Below are 21,613 nucleotides of genomic sequence, written 5' to 3'. Positions count from 1 at the left end.
GGAATCGGAAAATGTTCGTTGTGGCGGAAATTTAGTTGTCGTGGCATTTGTTGTAGGGGGATTTGACTGTAGTACTGACGTGACATTTTGTACTTTTCATTTTTTACATTAAATGAAGGTCCTGAACCTCGAAACCACAGAAATAGCTCTGGCAAGCCTTGGAGCACCCTAAATAACTCTGCAAACCAGTTTCGGTTTCATTTCCTAAGTGTGTCATGATGCGTGTGCCATGATGTCATGACACAGAATGGTCCTGTAAGAGCAGAACATTTTGACATTCTGGCACTCCCTCAGTCTCGCTTGATGCTGTGCTATGCTGCTACTCATTGCACTGCTCAATGCAGCAGCAAAACAGATTACCAAGCAGGCCGGAGTGAGTGCAAAAACGTCACGATGTCCTGCTCTCACATGATCACTTTCTGTGCCATGACGCCACAACACGTGCATCTCTTAGGAAACGAAACCAAAACTGGTTTGCAGAATTATTTAGGGTGCTGCAAGGCTTGCCAGAGCTTTTTCTGTGGTTTCGAGGTTCAGGACCTTTGTTTAATGCAAAAAATGGCATGTCAGCAACCCGTTTTAAGCAGCGCGTTTACTGGCTATCTGTGTGCTCTTGCCGTTTTCTTCTTTCTATCCCTTTCTCTGCTAGGAGTCGCAGCTAGTGCATTTACAGCTGACAGTTGTGGGCATCTTGGCGGCTGTTTAGCTCACAACAAAGACAAATTTTTTTCCTAATGGTGGAAATTTTCAAATGTGCTAATCGCATTCATTGCACACAATGTTATTGAGACCTCAAGTCATCTTACCATGCCTTTGTTGAAAATTTTTCACTTCCACAGGTCAAAAGCATGCCAGAATTCCGAGGCTTTTCCATATGAGACACCAGGTGAGTAATCTTCAGTGGCATATTGCTTATAACTAGTTCAGGGGTTCTCAAGCATGTTCGTTCCAGGGAACCCTGATAAGCTCCATGATGCGCCAAGGAACCCCCCTGAATTAAAATGTCCTAATTAACCAAACGTCGAATTATCTAGGTTATCAAGAAAACAATAAACAAATGCTTAACTACATCAACACGCTTTTATTTACTCAATGAATCAGCAAATTCTGTTTATATTTATTTAGCACATGACCAGTGCAGAAGCTGAAATTCTTGTCATCTCATGACTGATTTGCGCTGCGAAGGCCTCGCGTGCGTACATCCCGATTATTTTTTCGCCAGTCAGCTGCTCGCCAACAAATTGTCCGCCCATCGCGATGTAGCCGGGGCTCTTAATCTTCGACAGCTTTAAACTACTGCTTGCCGCAACCGCCGCGCACGATACCGCAGCCGCTATCGTCGCGATCATGAACGGCGACCTTGCGGTTCAGAAGGCAGGCGGCCGACGCACACGTCAAGTCAAAACGAAACTACCGTTCGCTGCAAGAAGTGCCGATGAAACCGCAGTCGCTGTCGACGCTACCATGGTTGGTGACTACGCATTTGTGAAGGCACACAGCCGACGCGCGCCGAGTGAAAACGAAACTACTGTTTGCCTCAACTGCTGTGGACGAAACTGCGGTGGTTATCGATGCGATCATGGATGGCAACTACGCACTTATGAAGGCACGCGGCATGCCGCCAACGCGGTGTTACGCGCGGCGATAAACGCAAGAATAAAGTCTTAAGGGCGCAATTAGGCACGAAGCGCTCCGGCGTTGCTGTCAATCATGTGCCGCGCACGCTTGCCACTGAGGACCATGGCGATGCGGACTGCGCCGCTTCGTTTCGGTTGGACGCTAGCGCCGTTCTTGCTCTTCTGCGGCGCGTATTTGCGATGCTCCGCGCATTTTTTTTCTCCATTTTTTTTATTCCTCCAACGTATACGTCAGTGCGCACGCAATCGGCACCTACGCTATCTACAAACGGCAGAAATGCGCATATTGGTAAATTACGGCCTCCGAGATTTAAGTGCGAAAGCTTAGGCTTAATGCCCGTTTTCGGAGGTTGGGCGGCTACAAGCGGCTTGCGAATTTATTACTCAGTTCGCGCGTTGCCGTTACGCGCTGTGAGTGCTTTTGGACACTCGGGCGTGAGTAACGGAGGTTCTGTAGATCGAGTGCACCTCATTTTCGTCGTTTTAGCCACTTGGTTAGCGCGGGACCACGGAAAATTTATCAGTGACTCGCGGAACCCCGAGCAGGGGCCGGCGGAACCCCAGGGTTCCGCGGAACCCACTTTGAGAACCCATGAACTAGTTGATGCAGGAAAAAAAAAAAGAAAGTTTTTGTTCTCTGTTGGTGTTGTGTTATGAACCTATTAGGGCACGCATTTTTTTAATTGTAGAGAATAAAAACATGGTTCTGGTTGAAGCTCATAAAGTGGAGAAACCTATTTGCTTTTTGAGTGTGGGTTTAATTGTATAGTATGGAGAATTAAAATTTTTGTTGATAAGGGATGTACGATTACAGTCCACACCTGTTACAATGGATCCACATACGTACATCATTTCGAATACAACAGACCATTCTTCTAAGTTTAATCTGCCTATATTATTGATGAAACAAATTACACCTTTAACCCTTTGCGGTTCGAAACTGTCCTGGTCCGAAACTATTTTGCCAGTTTGTGGCACCGCGAAGAAAACCACAAACTGTGGAAGAAAAACTCGCAGTATATTTATTTTTTCTTTTGCATTCTGCAGGCAACTCCTCTACTGATATTTGAGCAGCGTGTGATACTGCTCGAAGCATTCTCCTGGGTGCAGGCCAGGGTTGTTAATGCAGGTTTTGCAGAAAATTACAGTTTCCCTCCTGCCTCCGTTTGTTTTTTGATCGCTACAAGCAGCACAGTCCTTGCTGCTTCGGCCTGGGAGCTTGTAGATGAAATGGCTCCTCCCATCTAGCCTTTCCTTGTACTCCTTCCGCACAGACGGGCCCCGCTTTTTGGCTCTAGCCCTCACGTCACCCACCAGCTGTTGGATGAGGTTGCGGCGGTACTGCAGGTGTCTCTGTTCTTTTGCACCATGATTCTGCAGCTGTGTGCGCCTCAAGATAAAGCTATTGACAATGGAAACCTCTAGAAGCTTTCACTAAATGCACCACCGTAAAACGCACACGGTGAAAAAGTGGTCATGCTTCTCAGCGAACCGCGCGAACGTGCGTTTTTGCGCGCAAGTGAGAACGCTCTGGTATCCAGAAGCTGTGCTGAATATTGTGCTGCACCCTAGTGCAAAAAGAAGTAAACTTCAACAAAATAAGTTATTTATCCCTCAAGAGATGGCGTGTTATGTATACAAAGAATGCGCACGAATCGCAGTGAGAAAAACCGCTAAATTTAACCCCCGAACACGCCTGTCGGGCGGTGCCCGACAGTGGACCGCTACGGTCGTGTTGCGTTGTTGGGCCCTGCCCGACAACGGACCGCAAAGGGTTAATGTACTTTTGGCTACAACTGGCAAAACTTTGAACTAATATTGTCTACATGAGCCATATACAACATATTTTGCTGCAGCGATGCGTGCGTGTGGCAGTGGTCTGCACGCAACTTTTCCCGGCCACTTGTGAAAAGTGCAAAGATACACTTTTTTTCAAGGAACAAACACACTATACCTGTGAACAACTACACACACAAGCACGTTACCGTGGCTGTTGGCTCGGGGCTGATAGTGTCACTAGAACTAACCTGCTTCGCTTCAAAGAAGTAGCGTATGATGCCTCAAAAACGTCTGGAGTGTCCATTATCGCAATAAAATAGTTGTTTTGGTTACAGTGCAGTACCGCTTATAGTGCGGATATTCGCGACTCCGGCGACTTACGTTATAAGTGGTCTACACTGTAAATTGTTTTCAAAAATTCATTTTACTATAGATTAAAAAAAAATTTTTTTCTGCAATTGTCTCGATGTTCGAATAAATAAACACTATACTCCATCTCACAAAGTGTTTGCGGCACTGTGGAAGCTGTAGGACTCCTTAGCCAATAGGAACGCCGAATGCACCTCTGGGTGTGTTCATCCGCACTGCGTCCGCTCACCGCCCCAGTAATTCATGGCATACGACATGCATGTGCAAAGGTCCCAACATATCGCATATCTCTGCAACATATCATGTATACCTCTCTAACCATGCCAGTAATCACAGTCATACCCGGAACTACATTCCACTGTGCTGTGATATTACCTGTGTCCAATACATAACTTTGGCAGTGCTGCAAACGACTTGTGAAATGGAGTATAGAGAGCAGTATCTGCGAAGCTCCATCTTTTCACAAGGTTCTATGAGCATAATTTTTGGATAGAATGGACTTCGGATTTCACGGACCTTTCTTGCTGGACTATCGTGGTACGTTGTAACAGGTGCCGACTATATAGTACAAGTAACAGTAGATGTCATTGATAAATAATGCAACAGCTTTTTTTCTATCTGAATACTGCATAGTTAGAAAATGGGTAACCACACTAAAGTGACTCTCCCACAAGTTTGGTCTTATTTTTCTACATTTGTATGTTTGGTTTGCCTATCATAGAATAAGAATGTACGAAGTGGCCCATGAATCCACACTACTAAACTTAAATAAATGTAGCCTGCAGTCAAGGAAAATAGGCTTATCTAGAAGCTCTTGCTTGACTGATAAAAAAATCGCACTACTTTATCGCAGTCTGTGATATTTAGTCATGAGTTCGACGAACATTCGTCTGGTCAGGTAACATGCTGTTGAGGAAATTGTGGTCACTGACCAAGTCAAGGTGAAAAATAAAGCAGAAACGTTTCAGATTTTTGTTTGAGCAACACCTACTTCACTTACGGCAAACATTTTTAAAGGCAGATCAACGGAACTGCCATGGGTGCTTCTATTTCCGTTACTACCGCCAACTTGGTCATAGAGGTCATTGAACAGAAGGCCCTCACTGACTTCGCTCCCACGCCAAAGGTTTTCATTCGCTACATAGGCGACTGTTTCTGCATTGTGCGAAGGCACGACACTTCACGCCTCCTGCGTCTTCTCAGCTCAGCAGAAGCAGCCATACAATTTACTACAGAATACCAGTGTGACAATAGCCTCCTCTTCTTTGACGTCTTCGTGCGGCGAAGTGGAATGAGACTCATTTGCTGTGCACAGGAAGGTGACTCATACCGGCCGGTACTTAAACTTCAATTCATGTTACCCGGCTTGCCACAAGCGATCCGTCGTCTCATCTCTTGTGACGCGGGCCACACACATCTGCTCAATTGACAACAAAATGCAGAACGAACTGAAGACAATTTGTCACGAATTATCCAGGAACGGGTACCTCAAGAAGTTTATCAACAAAATGGAAGCTCATGTCCTCCATCCCAAGCCGTCTCAAGGCAAGTCATTCAAAAAACGTGCTGGCGTCCCATATGTGCCTGGCATCAGCGAAGCTCTTGGCAGTGTATTCTCAAGATAAGATCTTATAATAGCACACATGCCATCCAACAACTGAGAAATCAGCTTGTTAATGTAAAGGAGCGGCTTGAAAGCAAGAATTACTGCGGTGTTGTCTACAACTTACCATGCGCAGACTACAGCTGCAGTTACATCGGCGAAACCGGCAAGTTCACAAGAAGATTAAAGGAGCACCAAAGGGACATCTCCAACAAGAAAAAAGCTATGGTGTTGGGCTGCTGACCATGAGGTCGCGGGATTGAATCCCGGCCTTGGCGGCCGCATTTCGATGGGGGTGAAATGCGAAAATACGCATGTACTTAGATTTAGGTTCACGTTAAAGAATCCCAGGTGGTCCAAATTTTCGGAGTCCCCCACTACGGCATGCCTCATAATCAAATAGTGGTTTTGGCACATAAAACCCCATAATTTAAATTTTTAACAAGAAAGCATTGAACGCCCTTGCCGAACACGCCGACAATTGCAGTCACTGCATCGATTGGGAAAACGTTGCTATAATAGCTAAGGAAAATATTCCAATTACACGACTATTGTTAAAATCTTTATTAAAACGACGAACAACAGTATCAACAGGACTGATGGAAATCTGCCTGCTAACCATACCCGTTCTCTACGTCACATTTTGGCATAAAAAGGACTTGCAGCTCTTGCCTGCTTTTAGTGTGATCAAGGAACCTGTACGGGTCCCGAAACATCTGTTTTATTTTTCACCTTGACTTGGTCAATGACCGCAATTTCTTCATCAGTCTGTGATATTGGGTGGGGTTTTTTAAATTTTACTTTCTTGTTGTGCTTATGCCCTCACCCTAATAGGAACTGGGCTGTGGAAGGCATGGTGTTGACCTGACATCTCTTGACCATGTGCCAGGGGGAAAGATCGAGAAGTACTTGGGAAACCTAGACTTCTTCTTCATCCGTGAGGGTACAAGTATACGAGAGGTATGAAGCCACATTTCATAAGGTCTCACTCCACTCTCATGCGATACCCAGAATTGCTCTTTGCTACCTTTGTTGGGGGTTAAAACTTCTCTTCAGCTTGGCTGGTGGAGCTCTCATCCATGTTGAAGGGTTTGTAGAGGTCTAAAACCTTGGAAAACCCTTGAAGTATTTAGCTGAGCTTAGAGGTATTTGCTTGAACATATAGCCACAAAGTTGGTTCAATCCAAAAGTTGTGCTGATCAAGTCAGATAAGATAATCTGTATTGGCTCACTCTCTAAGCATTTTTTTTAATACCTCTTTTATTTTTGTGCAATGAAAAAAAGAAATTGCTTGTTGGAAAACCATTTTTCTTTTTGAGCTGTCAAACATGACATGCTTCTGGGCAAGATATAGTTATCCCTGTTATCCAGTATAGCCTTTGTCATAATAGAAGTGGTGTAATAATCTCTTGTCCTTCAACTGATCAGTGAATGTATTTAGCAAGAAAAAATTATTGTGATTGAAGTCTGATTATAGGTGCACTTTTGCCCTATTGTGAACTCTTTGTGGCCAAATACAATAGCTGCACTGCAATCATTGACAAATGTGTGCTGTATTTGCATGGCACTATAAGACAAGTGTTTTTGCAGTGAACCAGGCTCTGTCACAAAGCATAAGAGTGGTTCAAAAAAGCCGACCCTATACCATATGCAATATTTCACAACTGGTGTTCACCACATTTCTAAGGTATGCAGTGCCATAGCATAGTGCAGCATTGGTAATACAGAGGGAGAGGTTGGCAAGGGCTCGACTTCATAAGGTGTCATAATTCTTGCTTGGTAAAAGGAGCTAAGCAGAAACGATGGAATGAACGAACTGCATACGAACATCTGTTTTTAAATTATGTATGGGTGTTTCTAACTGTCTTAGGCTAATGGTTGCTGCATGTGTCATGAGTTCGCTTAATTTAAAAAATCTTTAGATGAGGATACATATTCATACACAAAGATACATTTAGAGGATACATATACTTTGAATTCTTCAGTGTCAACTATTGCAAATCAGCAAATTAAGTTCCCAAGCCTATTCAAGGCTTATAATCAGGCTTGAGTTCTCCAATCTGCCAAAAGCAAGATGTCGTGAAGGATGTACATGGCAGTGACTTTTTATTACGAGTTCTTGTTGACATATTTCTGTAATACAGTTCATTTCACTAGATCCATTGACAATAATTGGTGTGAGAGTTAAGACTTCTGATGTTGCTTTGAACAGCCAGTGATAATGCAAATGCTCATTTCCGTTTCTTGCTTACAGGAAGGTGGCCTGAATGGCTTCGTGCAAGGCTTCATGACTGAAATCTTGGCAATAGTGCGAGCTCATGTGGCATCATTAGGAGGCAATGCAGTTGTGGCTTTTCAGATGACTCAGTGTATCTTGCTGCACAATCCACACAAGAATCAGGTAAGCTGCACTCTTGGATAAGCTTTAGAAAGAGAATGTCAATGCCATTGAACTTTTTCAATTTTTATTGTCTGTTGCTATCTTGTAAAGCCGTCCATTGGTTTTGCTTGCTGTTGGCTTTTATTTTATTTGTAGTGTGTGACGCAGATGTCGTTTTTCCTTACAGGGACAGTGCTTAATAAATGTGGCAGGTGATGCTGTGCTGATCCACTACCACTCACAGATACCTGATGCAGAACCATCTGAAAACACATTGTCACCTTGTTGAAATAAAAAAAAATGCTCTCTCAGACTACGTTGCGTGCTGTATGTTTTTCTTTCTGCTCTTATAACGACTGTTTTTTATCACTGCTCTTTTTATAGCTGCTGTATAGCTGTTATATGCTCTTCCCCTCATTGAAACGATGTAGAGCAACATCATAATTGAAAACCAGCCCTCTTAACGAGTGTGTTCTGTCACTCTGTTTGTCCTCGTCCACAACGCGCTACACCTACTGCTTGTGAGGTTCATACAGGCTAATGGCCGCATGGCAACTGATTGATTAAACTTGTAATTGGTTAATGCTTTATTAATGATTAATTGGCTGAGATTACAGGAGCAAATCAGGCAAGCTTTGTACCCTGATGTCCCTGCTCCACTTGCACAACAAGCGCCGAAACGACGTATGTATTGTACTATAATTTTCTGTCTAAGACTGTGCCTGTAGGTGTCTCGAGACAAAAGCCATGCGAATTCCCTGCACTTCGAGCCGGTGGAGGGAAAATTTTCTCTACTTGCAGCTGCTAGTGGTGATCATTAAACAAAAGGTCAGCAGCACGCCAATAATTTTTTTCCTAAAGCAAATTTGTTCTAGATAAGTGAAGTAAAGTAGCAAAATGCATGCTGCTACAGGTTAGACCCTTGGTGAACAGGGTCTAACCGGAGAGCCTTATACCTATGCCAAGAAAGCTGACACATCCTGTGTAAGGGCTGGTGGAGAAGAATTAATTTCTTTGCCTCTGCAGCTGGACTAAGATTGCGTCTAAGTGAGCTTGTGCTCACTCACGCAAAGTGTCCCTTACATGATATCAAAGGCAACTATATAGATTTGTAGCGTGGTTTCTTTTTTCTTCCATGTTCATGTGCAAAAACCACCTATTTTTAATTAAACGTACTCACAAAAATCCAATAATTGTGTAAAGGGTCCCGATTATTTGGGTTGATTATTCACCGAATGTTTCTAACAAAATCAACGATACATGAGGGTCAAATGAGGCAACTGGTTGCCCAACGGTCAGGGCGTGATTACAAAGTAAATGCTATATTGTAGTGCGAAAGGCAGCATCACTGATTCATGTTAAAAACGCTTACAAATGTAGTTCATATAAAATGTATTGTTTTTTAAGGCGAATAGCTTTCTTTGGCTCTTTTGGTTGTTTTCATGGTTTGTGGGCAGTGGTTAGCATCTGCGAGAAATCTCTTCGGCTCGCTTGCTTCAGACTCTCTCCCTCGTTTGTCCACTCGCTCGTTCTTTCGTGTGTTCGTTCGGGCTACGTACTTGCATTGACAATCGCCGTCGATGGTTTCTACACAACTTTTTTTGGTTCGGAGTGTTTGCCGCAAGTTATATAAAATGATTAAAAAAGAACGCACACGCATACGGACATCTTGGGGCGCGATCTTGTACGCGTTCCAAAATGGAACGGAGGCGTTCCGTTCCATTTTGGAACGCGTACAAGATCGCACCCTTGGGGCGCGATCTTGTCAAATGAACGGACGCAGCTCTGTGTGATGCAGGCACTGTAACCATGACTTCTCACATCAGAGCTGAAGCGGGGGCATTTGTCATAAAACACTGCCTTACTTTCGAATACCATTAAAAAGTGTCTGAGCTCATCATATATTTTATCATATTTGTGTCTTTGGTATTCCCGAGGCGTCTACTTACGCGCTTGCGCTCAAAGACGGCAGGTACTAAAGAAAGTTTCGGTTTCGTTCTCTTTTATTTTTGTCCTTTGGTATCTCTGATATGACTTTGAATATCAAGTAAACATTACAGAAATGCTGCATTAAATGTAGTTAAACTTCTCATTAAGCATGTACACTTATTCGACGTTCCGATACTACGAGGATATTTCAGGTATCCGTCTGGAAACTTCAGGAAAAAATTAGTATCGTTCAACTCATGTTATTGGGAGACCGCCTTTATCTTTTACTTACATTGCTCAGTACTTGAAATTGTTTTATATATGTTCGCTACTATACGCCTGTCCTGCAAACAATATTTCTTGTAGTTTCCAGAGAAAATGACCGCTATATTGTTCCCAACCGTTAATAAAAGACCACCATTTGGCTGAAACCTAACCAAAACTATTACTCATCGCGCCAATCGCGACAGCGGACACTATGGATTTCTGAACACGCTACGGGGCAAATAAATATTCGAAACTGCCCTGTTCGCTACGTGTTTTTAAACGCGAGCAAGCGACCACGTGGCTCCGCGCTGCGTGTGGCAAGGACATCTAAATAATACGAAAAAGAAATTAATAAGAATTGATATTTTCTAAACCACGCGCGGTCTCGTTATGAAAATTTAATTCTTACTGCTACCAATCAGCTGGACATGTTCTGATGAATCCCGTTCGCCGATAAATTTAGCAATATAGCCAAGACAGATGAAAACAATTATTTTAGAAGCTTCCTTATTTCCGTTGTATAGCCTTGTATCTATGTAATATAAATGGCCGCATTAATTAAGTATTAAACATTCGATGAAAAAATAACGACCACCACAAAAAGAGGCAATGTTTAAATTTGTTTTCCAAGAAAGTTCGTTAGTGGGTTTTCACCAGTTTACATTACACCAAATTATTAACAGGAATATAAGATAAGCGAATAAGCAGGAAATGATAGTACATATTATCAATTAGGATGAATTTGAACCCTAACGTTTCTTTCATTGTGCCTAAGTTGCATATCTTTGTTGTCGTGAAACGCACAGCGTTTATTGCCGCTTTACGCTTTACTAGCTATTTGCAGCTAATATACGCGCCATAACTAAGCAGGTGAAAATAAAACAAACTATGTTGTGATATTTGTAGTAACACTGTGCTACAATTTATCGTAACATTTCGAAACACTGAAATGTTAATACGTTTCTGGTGATGTTGAACGTCATCACAGCTGTTCACTTGTTTCCACATACTGGTGCTAAAAATTTTTTTTCATAAATGGTATCAACATAACTTCGCGAACTAATCAGGCATATTGGGAGTTTTCAGGGACACTCTGAACGCTGTGAAATAAAGGACAGCACAAATAGTCGTTTTTTTTTGGCAGCACATCACACCAGGTAGAGGATATGGAAGTCTGTGTTCAAGACGCTAATGAATGATTTGCCTTATATTCACAAATTACCTTTTGATTCACAGCATGGGGAGCATGTTGCAATTTTAATATGATATGAAATGCAGCCAACAGACGAAGTATAACGGTTTTCCAGAAGTATTGTAACCCCGTTTTTACACAGATACGTGCGAAATACGCCGAGCGACATGCATGCATGCATGGTTATTTCAGTTTACATATTTGTGAATTGCATCTTTTAAAACGCAGTTTTGAAAGATGATTCGTATACTCCTTGTCAACAAGAAGTGGTCGCTAATGCTCCTCCTTTATGGCTACTTGCGGCTTACAAAAAGCTTTTACTTTCGGACACCTTATTTACGGATAGCGCTTCACGGTATTAGGAAAAAAGAAGGCAAGAAAAATGGTTTCTCTTAAATAGGTATGTAGTGCTCCTGCAAGGAACATGATCGAAATCCTGAAGTGAACATGAAACAGAACGCAAAGAAATTGCTCAAGAGACAATGAACACTTACGAGGCATCCCTCCCAAATATACTTTATAACAAAAAAAAGGAAAAGCTGTGTCTTGCAGGGTATTTCATGCAGGGTAAAAAGCTATTTCACCTCTGTCTACAGAGCTAGATTCAAAAGACCCGCGGGGCCAAGCAAAAACATTGTAGGCGGCGATATACGCGGTTTGCGAACTAAATATCCGTACCACCAGGAAAAGTAGGGTAACGGAACGAATTCGATTTCCGTTTTCAGCCACGTATTCGCACCGACGCCGCTTCACGCTCCTATTGAATAATGTTCAAACCTGATTCCCCTCCTATCAAATTTATCCTCTTGGCTTCTCTCTCTCCCTCTGTCCTTCTTTCTCAAACTAAATGGAAACATTTCGTACCAAATTCGGAAAGTAACTGAGTTAAGCTCGTGTGTGCACATCGGACTACAGGGAAGATTGCAAGCGAAAAAGGCCAGGGCCGAATGCATTGACTTTTCAAACGAAGCTTGTATTGCCTCACTCAAATTGGCGTCAGTGTTGATGTTGGCGTAAGAAAAAAACCCAAGCCACGCGAAAATAAAAATTGTTCGTGGGGCTGCGCAATCGAACCACCGACCAACGGGTTTCGAGACAACCATGCCTAACCGATTCAGCCACTGTCGTTTTTTTTTTCTTTATTGCATGAAATTATAAGTACTTTTATGCGAAAATTAGTTACCTTACATTTATACACACATGAAAAACAAGTGCACACGCATACGCACCCTTTAAAGTGGGGTTTTATATGCAACAAGAAGTAGACGCGGCGCTCGCAGCTCGGGCGCGCGATCACGCCATACCGCCAGCCAATTACAGGCATCCCCTCCCTCCGGAGGAGGGAAAGGGAGGCTAGCAGAAGGGAGGCTGGCAGAGGGGGAGGCTGCTGCAGCCTCCCCGTCTGACGGAAATTTCATATAAATCTGATGGAAATCCATCAGATCCGGATTTCCATCAGATGGAAATCCAGCTTTAATTCAAGTAAAGTGCGTGTGTCACTTGCTAGACCTCGTTGCTGCCAAGTTAAGGGAGACAATGCCTTCAGCGCTGGAGGACATGGTCCGAGAATCGCACAATTACTTTGCTGGCTGCTTCATCAGGTTCGCTGCATGCAAGGGGTTGTACAACCGTATGCTGGAAGACACTGACAAGGTAGAGCCACCAAAAGTCATATCTATGTCTACAACAAGGCAGTTGGCAGTGTACGATTACATAGAAAGAATTTTGGGTCAGTTTGAGAGCCTGCCGAAGTTTTTTCAGAGCATCGACAGCCGCAACTACAACACACGTGTTCTTCGGGACAAGTACAGTGACACTCGCAACCACGCCTACTTGATTTTTCTTGCAGCAGTGCTTCACAATGTAAAAGGGGTGAATTTCCATATCTCTACTTCGATACCCTCTACATAGATGTCCTTAAGCGGATCTTGAAACCCGCCTTGTTATGGCACAACTGCAACAGTGACCTGCTCTCTCTGGATTTAAAAAAAAATGTGGAGAGCATCTACCTGGACTCTGGACAAGCAGACCTCGAGGCAGCATTTGCAGAGTGGTTCGCGGAAACTCGCGTACCTACCAGGAGCAGACCTGCATTAGAGAGCGGTGCTTTTTTTTTTTTTTTGCAGAAATTGGCAGCAGAGCTACAAACGCGGATGCCAAATGCAACCCCCCCCCCCCCCCCCCATGTAATACCCGCATAATGAGGGCCTCTGCGGGTATTTTGAATAAATAAAGAAACATCTGCTCTCCGCAGGCTTCAAGCTATCTGTCCGGAGGCTAAATTGGGGCCCAATGCTTGCCGGACGATCTTGAGTTTACCGTCACGCCTCTTTGGCATATCTAAAGACCAGCTGAAAGCGGAAGTGCTACTGCTTCGGTCTACACTTCAACTGAAACCAGTTCCACCACAAGCTTCTGGTATGAGGCGCATGGTATGAGGCGCGCATAGCAGTGGCGTATGTTACGCTACGCCACTGCTACACAGTGGCGTAGCGTAACTGCTCCGCGCATGACCCGCGCTCGCGTTATGCTGGACTAAATCCACGGCTTTAGACACCTTATAAGCCTTCTCGGCTTCATGTATTTGCATCTACATGGTTTACGATGTTTAGCCACTCGCCAAGAACAATATTTACGCATACCAGGAAACAGGCGACCGAGGTAGGTGAACCGACGAGCGCAGATAAGCGATAAAGCTTTACGAAAATCGTCAAATACTGCCCGCGGCGTTCCCCCGTTTCGCCGTTCCACGCTGCGAGTTCCGAGTTGCGAGGTTCAGCAAAACCCATCCCACGATGATTGTCGACGATAATGCGTTTAGTATTGAATCAATATAGCGACACGGCGTATTGTCACCACCGAAACGAGTTATGTATGACGTGAGTACTACAGCGCGACTCTTCTTTCGCGCTTCCCTAAGATCAGTAGGTGCCATCTAGCGGCTTTCCCGCAAAGCCTGTGCGTGGCCTCCGAAATTCATGGCATTCAAGTGCATGCGAACGCTGAGAAATGCGTCATGCGGCAGCTGGGCTCCTCTCTCGCACTTCTTTCTGGGCACAGTGCGACATCTATAGTGGCGCTCCCGAGAAGTCCACGCGTGGCGCGCCGGTGCGTGTAAACCCTGAGAGTTATTCGCTCAGAGACCCAAGTAGGCGAGATGCTCATGCAGAGTCGCACATAACCAGTGCATTCATGGCGCAGCCTGCCCATGCGTCGGGTTGAGGTCCTTGAGCAAACCGTGTAACGTGGGTTCACTTCCGCCCTGCATCTGAGAAATTTAGAGGATCTATTTGTCATTGTAGAGGGGGCACGCACTATAGTTGCCCAAGCTGGCGTCGAAGACGTTCACTGAAGAGCGGCACACACCTGCTGGCGCATAACCAGTTTCAAAAAAGTGGCCTCAAAGAGGTTCCTTGTAGACTAGCATAGACCGAGTGGCACACACCCAGTGTTCCAAGTTGCAATCAAAGAGTTTTGTTCAACAGTGGAATCTACCCAGTCCCACATCTACAGTGACCCATGTGGGCGTGAAAGAGGTTCGTTGAAGATCGGCACATACGTATACATTGCCACATACTCAGTGACCCAAGTTGGTCCGACGGTTGGTTTCGAATCCTGTTCCCTCAGCACAGCAGCGCAATGTGATATACATTCCACCACTTAACTATCCAGTTACCCAGGTAGGCGGGAAAGGGACACCATGCCGAAAGCTTCCGTTTTCGTTGTCTCTTTTATGACTTCGCTCCCTCGATGGACGCTGTTTCAGCTACTCGTCGCCTCGCGAGGCGCTTCAGCCATGAATGCCCCGTTGGGTTTGCTTCCAAGAAGCTGCTGACCTGCGCAGCCAAGTGAGAAATTGCTTCCAAGATCGTTGCGCCAGGTCTCGCGAGGAAGGCATGTTCTTCTTCTGAACGAAGTGTGTTCCTACTCCTGCGGATGCTTCGCAAGAACTATTTAGAAGGTTTGATTCTTTTGAAAAATAATATAAAAAAGAACACACGCAGTGCCCCGATTGAGGGGTTCGACTTGGCCAGGGCAAGGGTGCTCAGGTGGCGCCGGATAGCAAATGGCCTTGTTGAGACTGCGTCGCCCGCGGCGCACGCCGAAGTGTGCTCTCATGGTGCCGATACCCACAGGGGCATTCCTTTTCTTTTCTTCTGAGCACGTCGTCTCTATTGCCCATATACGTCTGCCAATTATCATTTTCTTTCATTTATTGATTATTTTCTTTCGTGTTACGGGCTCGATGGTATACTGGCCAATGATCGGAGGCGCTTTTTCCCAACTTTATTATGCACGTAGATAATCCTACCATATTTATGCGGTCAGTAAGTTTAACTGGAGGATAAGTGCAAGTGATTGAAAGCGTCTTTCACTCTGCCTAATTTAACGAGTGAATGAAAGTAACATCTAAGACGTATAGCGAAGGCTAGTCATTGTAATGTGAAGAGTATAAGATTTTAGTTTATTAGAATGATTTTGAAAGAGGATTTTCACGGGCTACAAGTTAAGCAAAAAGAAGCGAATCAGTTACTGACACAGAGTTAAGATTTACTTGCGGGATAAATAAATGCGAAAAATTACCGAAGCTGAAACACACGCGTAAATACTTTCGGAGCGCGTCGCAATAAACAATAATCAAAATGTACACGCTGTTGTCCATCTGAAAAAAAATATGTCGCAGTTTCACCCGAAAGGCGGAGCATCAGTTGCGATAGCAACTTAGTAGAGAGCTATACGGAGTAAGGATAGTAGTTTTATGAGCTGTGTAAACTTGGACATGCAGCAGCACCAGCAACGCGCAGAACTGTTGTCGACGCCGTCGCCGTTTTGCCCGCGTTCGTAACGAACGCGCGCGGCGTTGGTGACTGTTGCCAGAAGTCGCGTTTGCTCTATATATATGGTGATTGTAAAGGAGGAAAGAGACGCTTAATTCCGCAGCCTTTTATGGAGCACGGCACAGGACGCGCCTTTGTTCTCCGCCGTGCGTTCGCTCCCCGTGAAAGCGCGGGTCCCTCGCGCCTTCACTCGCACATACAGCGTCCGGCGCGCGGCGACGATTTCATCGCCGTTGACGTCATACGGAACCTCACGGTGACGGCTACGGTGACGGCGACGACGACGCCGACGGCAGAAATCCTCTTTGAGTGTCCATATAATTGCTATCGCAATAATAAAAAAAAAGATCGTCGTTCAATAAGAGCACCCTTGAAAAAGAGGGTAAAATATTTATTGTTCTCATATCTTGACCGAAAGCTTGCGTGTTCGTTGAGCATAAACCGGTCAGTTTAATTTTAATAGTTTCTAAAACCTCGCAAGCTCTCGAAGCACAACATTCAAGAATAAAAAAAATCATTTCTTAGTATCGAATATGCTTGCCCTGGAGTCAGAAGCTCTAGTGAATACCTTGCCGTACGACTACAGTATTGTTCGCCTAAATTTCAGGTGGTGTAGCGAAATCACTATAAATTCGAATTGTCTCGTGAATTCAATGCTCCGTAATTTTTTTTAATTATTTCAGCATGTTGCATGATGATCATTCAGTGCGCTAGTATAGTAGCATATTCTATGTAAAAGCAACCACACCCGCATCAAAAAATTGTCGCAGTTTCACCTGAAAGGCGAAGCATCAATTGCGATAGCAAATTTGTAGAGAGCTATACGGAGTAATGATAGTAGCTTTATCAGCTGTATAAACTTGGACATGCAGCAGCGCCGGCAACACGCACAACTGTTGTCGACGCCCTCGGCGTTTTGCCCGCGTTCGCACAAAATGCGTGCGGCGTTGGTGACTGTTGCCGGAGCCTCTGATATAAATAGGCACTTGGTGCTGCAGCTAAACGTCGCTTCTCTTCCCGCCCCCCCCCCCCCCCGCCCACGGCCTTTCGTGCGTCCGAAGAAGGTGCGTTTGCTCTACATATATGGTGATTGTAAAGGAGGAAAGAGACGCCTACTTCTGCAGCCCTTAACGCACGGCGCAGAACGCGCGTTTGTTCTCCGCCGTGGGTTCACTCCCCGTGAAAGCGCGCGTCCCTCGCGCACTTTCACTCGCACATACAGCGTTCGGCGGCGCGTGGTTTGGCGCTGAGCCGTGCTCCCTCAAGGGCGCGTGGCGACGATTTCATCTCCATTGACGTCATGCGGAACCTCACGGCGACGGCGACGGCGACGCCGACGGCAGAAATCTGCTTTGGAGTGTCCATATAATTGCTATCGCAATAAAAGTAGATTCTCCATCTTGCTCCGAGTTATTGAAGTAGTTGAATTACATTTCAGATTTTATTCGCTAATTGAGAGATGTTGTTGAAGAAATTTCCATAGAAAATTCTATAGAGATGTGTCTTGGCTGAAAAGCTACTAGGAGCGCAGTTTGTCGTGTTCCGGGGCGTGTTTAGTATTTCGCTTGAAAGCCTTCTTTTTTGTTGCTTGCGATGCAAGTAAAATTATCATTTGTGATTCATATCGATCGGCCAAAACGCATGTTCAGCTGAGGACTGAAGGTGTGGTAAATCTCGCGTACGACATTCGTGGATGCACTGTACCATCTATTTTGCTGGTGGTGTAATTTGTTTAACTAAAACATTCCGTCATGTTGTGCGCAAGTGAAAAGAAGTGTAGCTCCGGCAGGATAAAAATGCTTGTACTTTTGGCGTTAAAATAATTTGTTAGCGAAGATGAGAAAGTTCGTTTATTTCCTAAATAACTCTTGACAGACTTCAATTGCTGACATAAATTGAAGAAGAATACGACATCCATGGAAATATTCGTCGAGAGTCAAATGCACCGAAGTTTACGGCATAGATTCTTTGCACTCATCGAGACAAAACGGAAACTAATTGTGAAGGGTCCTGTCCATCGAGATATGTGCTGTGTCTGGTCGAAGAAAGGAATTTTGAAACCACTTTAAAAGCATTTTCCACTACTGGCCACGTGTATTCCCGTGAAATGGTGGGCGTGGAACGGAGAGACATCTTCTGAAAAACTGCTCGATGCCAAAAAAGAATAAGTAAACTGAAGGGACATAGGGTAAATCGGAAGAAAGGGACAAAGGGAGATAGATAAGCCGAATGGCTGAAACGAAAGAAATATGAGTGCGCCACTGTCGGAGAGAGCTCCGATAAATCACTCTATCCACGCGAACGAGCGGCTGTGCCTGGCGTTTGAACGGCGCGCGAAAGACAGACGACTCGCGACACCGAACTTGGCATTCGGTGAGCACCGTCGCATTCTATGCGTTCGATTCCTCCATCTTTTGCAGCCGGCTCACTCAGAAGCACCCCAGTGCGCGAAATAGACCGACGACTAACCATCCGTAGAACACGGAAGGTACGGGGGGCGGCGGCAGGGCACAAATGGCACGTGATCTTGCCCGTGTATGAAGGCTTTTTCAGATCGCTTTGCTCTCCAAGGGACAGAGAAGTGTATCTTCTGGGCACGTGTTTTTCGTCTTGGATATCCTTGCCCTGTGCTGCCCTCATGGTGCCGGGACGTTGCTGAAAAGCGCGAAAAGCACGAAAAGCACGAAGTGGGTGGTGCTTACTTTTCGTTCTGAAGGAGTTTCGGTAGTCCGTCCAAAACCTTGCTTCATTCACTGATCCAGCGTCTCTAATACCATTTTGTATTCATTGTTTCTTGCCACTAATTATATTCTACCATGGCTTTCTCATACTTCTGGTTCTCTCAGAAGCGGTCTTAAAAGCAGTCACAAATCTCTATGCGCCACGTGGTGACAGGACGATGACGTCAGTTCTGCAGTTTTATGCACACCAACAACCATTCATTTCCAATATAGCTCGGTGAACTAAAGGAGGGGTTCCGAATATTAATCATTTACGTCTAAGAGCTGGGCAAAGTATACATTCGTGCGTCTATGTCACGTCGTGGTGCGTGGGGCTGCCACGTGTTCTAGTTACCTTTGATCAGATTACAACATAATCTGTGTACAATCTACGCATATTGCTCTAAATCTAAGCTATTTCTTTTGCGGATAACCTTCGTCATGTTATGGCGCTTCCTGCTGTGTTTTTTCCACATATACAGTGGGGTTCGATGGCCTGTGCAGCACGGGAGACGGGGAAAAGGCAAGTTCGGTAAGTTAAGCCTGTCAACCAGGAAATATGGGATGGAAATATTCGTTCAGCACGTCGATATGCAAGGAGCCGTGCGGCTTCAAACTGAGCGTTGAAGGGGCAAGAACTTCAATTTATTTAAGCCATATCTATATTCCGGTGTTTTTAGTCAGAGCTGTCAAGCTCTGGACTCAAGAAATTATCACATTCACGTTCTTCAGTCGAGCAAACAGGACCAGGATCTTCCGCAATTTCAAGCAGGCCGTCGGCAGAAAGATGAGTGGTCGCAGTGTGCTTGATCACCGATAATCACCGCCTTCGTGCTGTGCGCACATTCGTCCGCTTTCAAGGATACCAAATTGCAACCTTGACTCATTATTAGCGCTAACACCACTCATAATAGTTTATCTTGTTATTGTGCATCGTGACTGTTCTCTTCTGGATATCTCTTAGCCAACGTTCTAGGAACAACAAAAGAGGTGGTTCCTTCTGCGTAGGCTTGAAAGCAGATAAATTTCGCAGCGGCGGCTATATTTCGCACACGAGATGTTCGGGCGCCCGTGAGCATTCCTTATAAATCAGGAACTGAAGTGGGCAGTACCCCTCATGCTTATGTTGGCCATTCCTCACAGTAACCCCTGAGATAAAAAGCTATCCTTTGTGTTTCTAAGCCAACTCATCAGTGCCAGTGAGAGATATACATTACGAAACTTACGACCAGTCCGTGCCTTATATCCCGGAGTCTCATCGTCGTGTTGTTGATAAGATATACGTCACCATTTTTCCGTGTGTTCGGTGTAACGACTTTCCTGATGGTTCCACCCGGTTTCCCTTATGTTAAGTATGGACACCTTTGCTAAGCTTTGGACATTGGGGAGCATAGCTATAGTGGCCGTGTGTCATTTTCAAATACTTACTCAAGGAGATTTTCCCTTAGGCTACATTTTTACTACAACCATGTAACTCCACACATAAATTTTTCATAGTGGCCCACGATTTCTTTACTAAGTATGCTCAAGGTGGCACTTGTAGCTATGCCAGGCCTACGTGCTAAAATTTGCGCCACATGGAAAACACATATCACTGCATAGTGCTTCCATACGTAATTAATAGCAAGGACCGCAATTAATCCATGCACATTGAAGTTTGCCTACACAATCCATAACCTGACTCTTTTTTTGCCAAATATGAACAAGGTGCCCTGCTTAGTTCACCGAAGACACCGGCGGAACATCTAGGGACGCCATAATACACATGAATATGAGAAAAAACGAGGGTACGGTAATTCTTTGAAACGCTTCTAATTAAGCGATGAGCAAAATGAGAACAATGTGAAAGCAGGAGCCAACGTTCCGACTCGTGTACTTGTCCTTTTTAAGGCGACATATTCTCTCCTCGGCAAAGTGTATATAGGTATGGTTCTTCTAAATGGGTGAGAGGGTAAGGCGGGTGGGCGAGTCAATGACCGAGGGTGTGTTAGCTGCAAGGGTGTAGAGTAGGTGTATAATTCTACACCCTCTCCGCTAACACACCCTCGGTCATTGACTCGCCCACCCGCCTTACCCTCTCACCCATTTAAACAAACACAACACCCCTTTAAAAGAGCCGTACCTATATATACTTTGCCGAGGAGAGCATATGTCGCCTTGAAGAAAGACAAGTAGACTAGTCGAAATGTTGGCTTCTGCTTTCATCGTGTTCTCGTTTTGCTCATCGTCTTGAATTTCCATCTCCCACCCTCACCATTCTTTCGCTAATTAAGCGAGAAACACGAAAGTTCTGCCATGCTAAACTTAAACGTTGCCCCGTTAACAGTGAATTTGAGCTTGAGGCCTTGTACAGTTGCTTTGGGACTCTGTGAAACAAAGCGAATAACGGCCGTATGACATACTCCTAGGCTTGAATAAGAAATTTTCTAAAAGGCTGTAAATATAAGGCTACGCAGAAAATAAACATTTATCGCTGGTCACTCCCAACATGCTTCGTATTTAAACGAAATATAAGCAGCGTGCCTCATCTAGCTATCAAAGTAATCAAGAAGACCAAGCATGCGCCTTGTATAACGCCCAAAAATTGGCAGAAGACGAATATGCAGTAATTATTTTCAAAACACACAGCTACACCGGATATTTTCAACGTTCGGTATCATCATCATCATCATCATATCATCATCATCATCATCATCAGCCGATATTTTATGTCCACTGCAGGACGGAGGCCTCTCCCTGCGATCTCCAATTACCACTGTCTTGCGCTAGCGTATTCCAACTTGCGCCTGCAAATTTCCTAACTCCATCATCCCATCTGGTTTTCAGCTGACCTCGACAGCGCTTCCCTTCTCTTGGTATCCATTCTGTAACCCTAATGGTCCACCGGTTATCCATCCTA

At 44.7% G+C, this 21,613-nt stretch overlaps 1 protein-coding gene across 1 annotated transcript in view; it reads left to right on the top strand.

Moving 5' to 3' along the window:
• LOC119435893 (C2 domain-containing protein 5) overlaps nt 1-8,084 on the top strand; it is a 39,724-nt gene extending 31,640 nt beyond the window's left edge. Inside the window, exons 16-19 of the mRNA XM_037702591.2 lie at nt 840-886; nt 6,223-6,348; nt 7,643-7,789; nt 7,956-8,084. Of these exons, the coding sequence (XP_037558519.1) occupies nt 840-886; nt 6,223-6,348; nt 7,643-7,789; nt 7,956-8,057 (422 nt within the window). The 3' untranslated portion in view covers nt 8,058-8,084. The remainder of the gene's footprint in view (nt 1-839; nt 887-6,222; nt 6,349-7,642; nt 7,790-7,955) is intronic.
• The last annotated feature ends 13,529 nt before the right edge of the window (nt 8,085-21,613 follow it).

This window comes from Dermacentor silvarum, unplaced genomic scaffold, assembly GCF_013339745.2.
Source record: "Dermacentor silvarum isolate Dsil-2018 unplaced genomic scaffold, BIME_Dsil_1.4 Seq991, whole genome shotgun sequence".
Taxonomy (NCBI): Eukaryota; Metazoa; Arthropoda; class Arachnida; order Ixodida; family Ixodidae; genus Dermacentor; species Dermacentor silvarum.
Note: the sequence above shows the minus strand (reverse complement) of the source record. Positions and strands in the feature narration are given on the sequence as shown.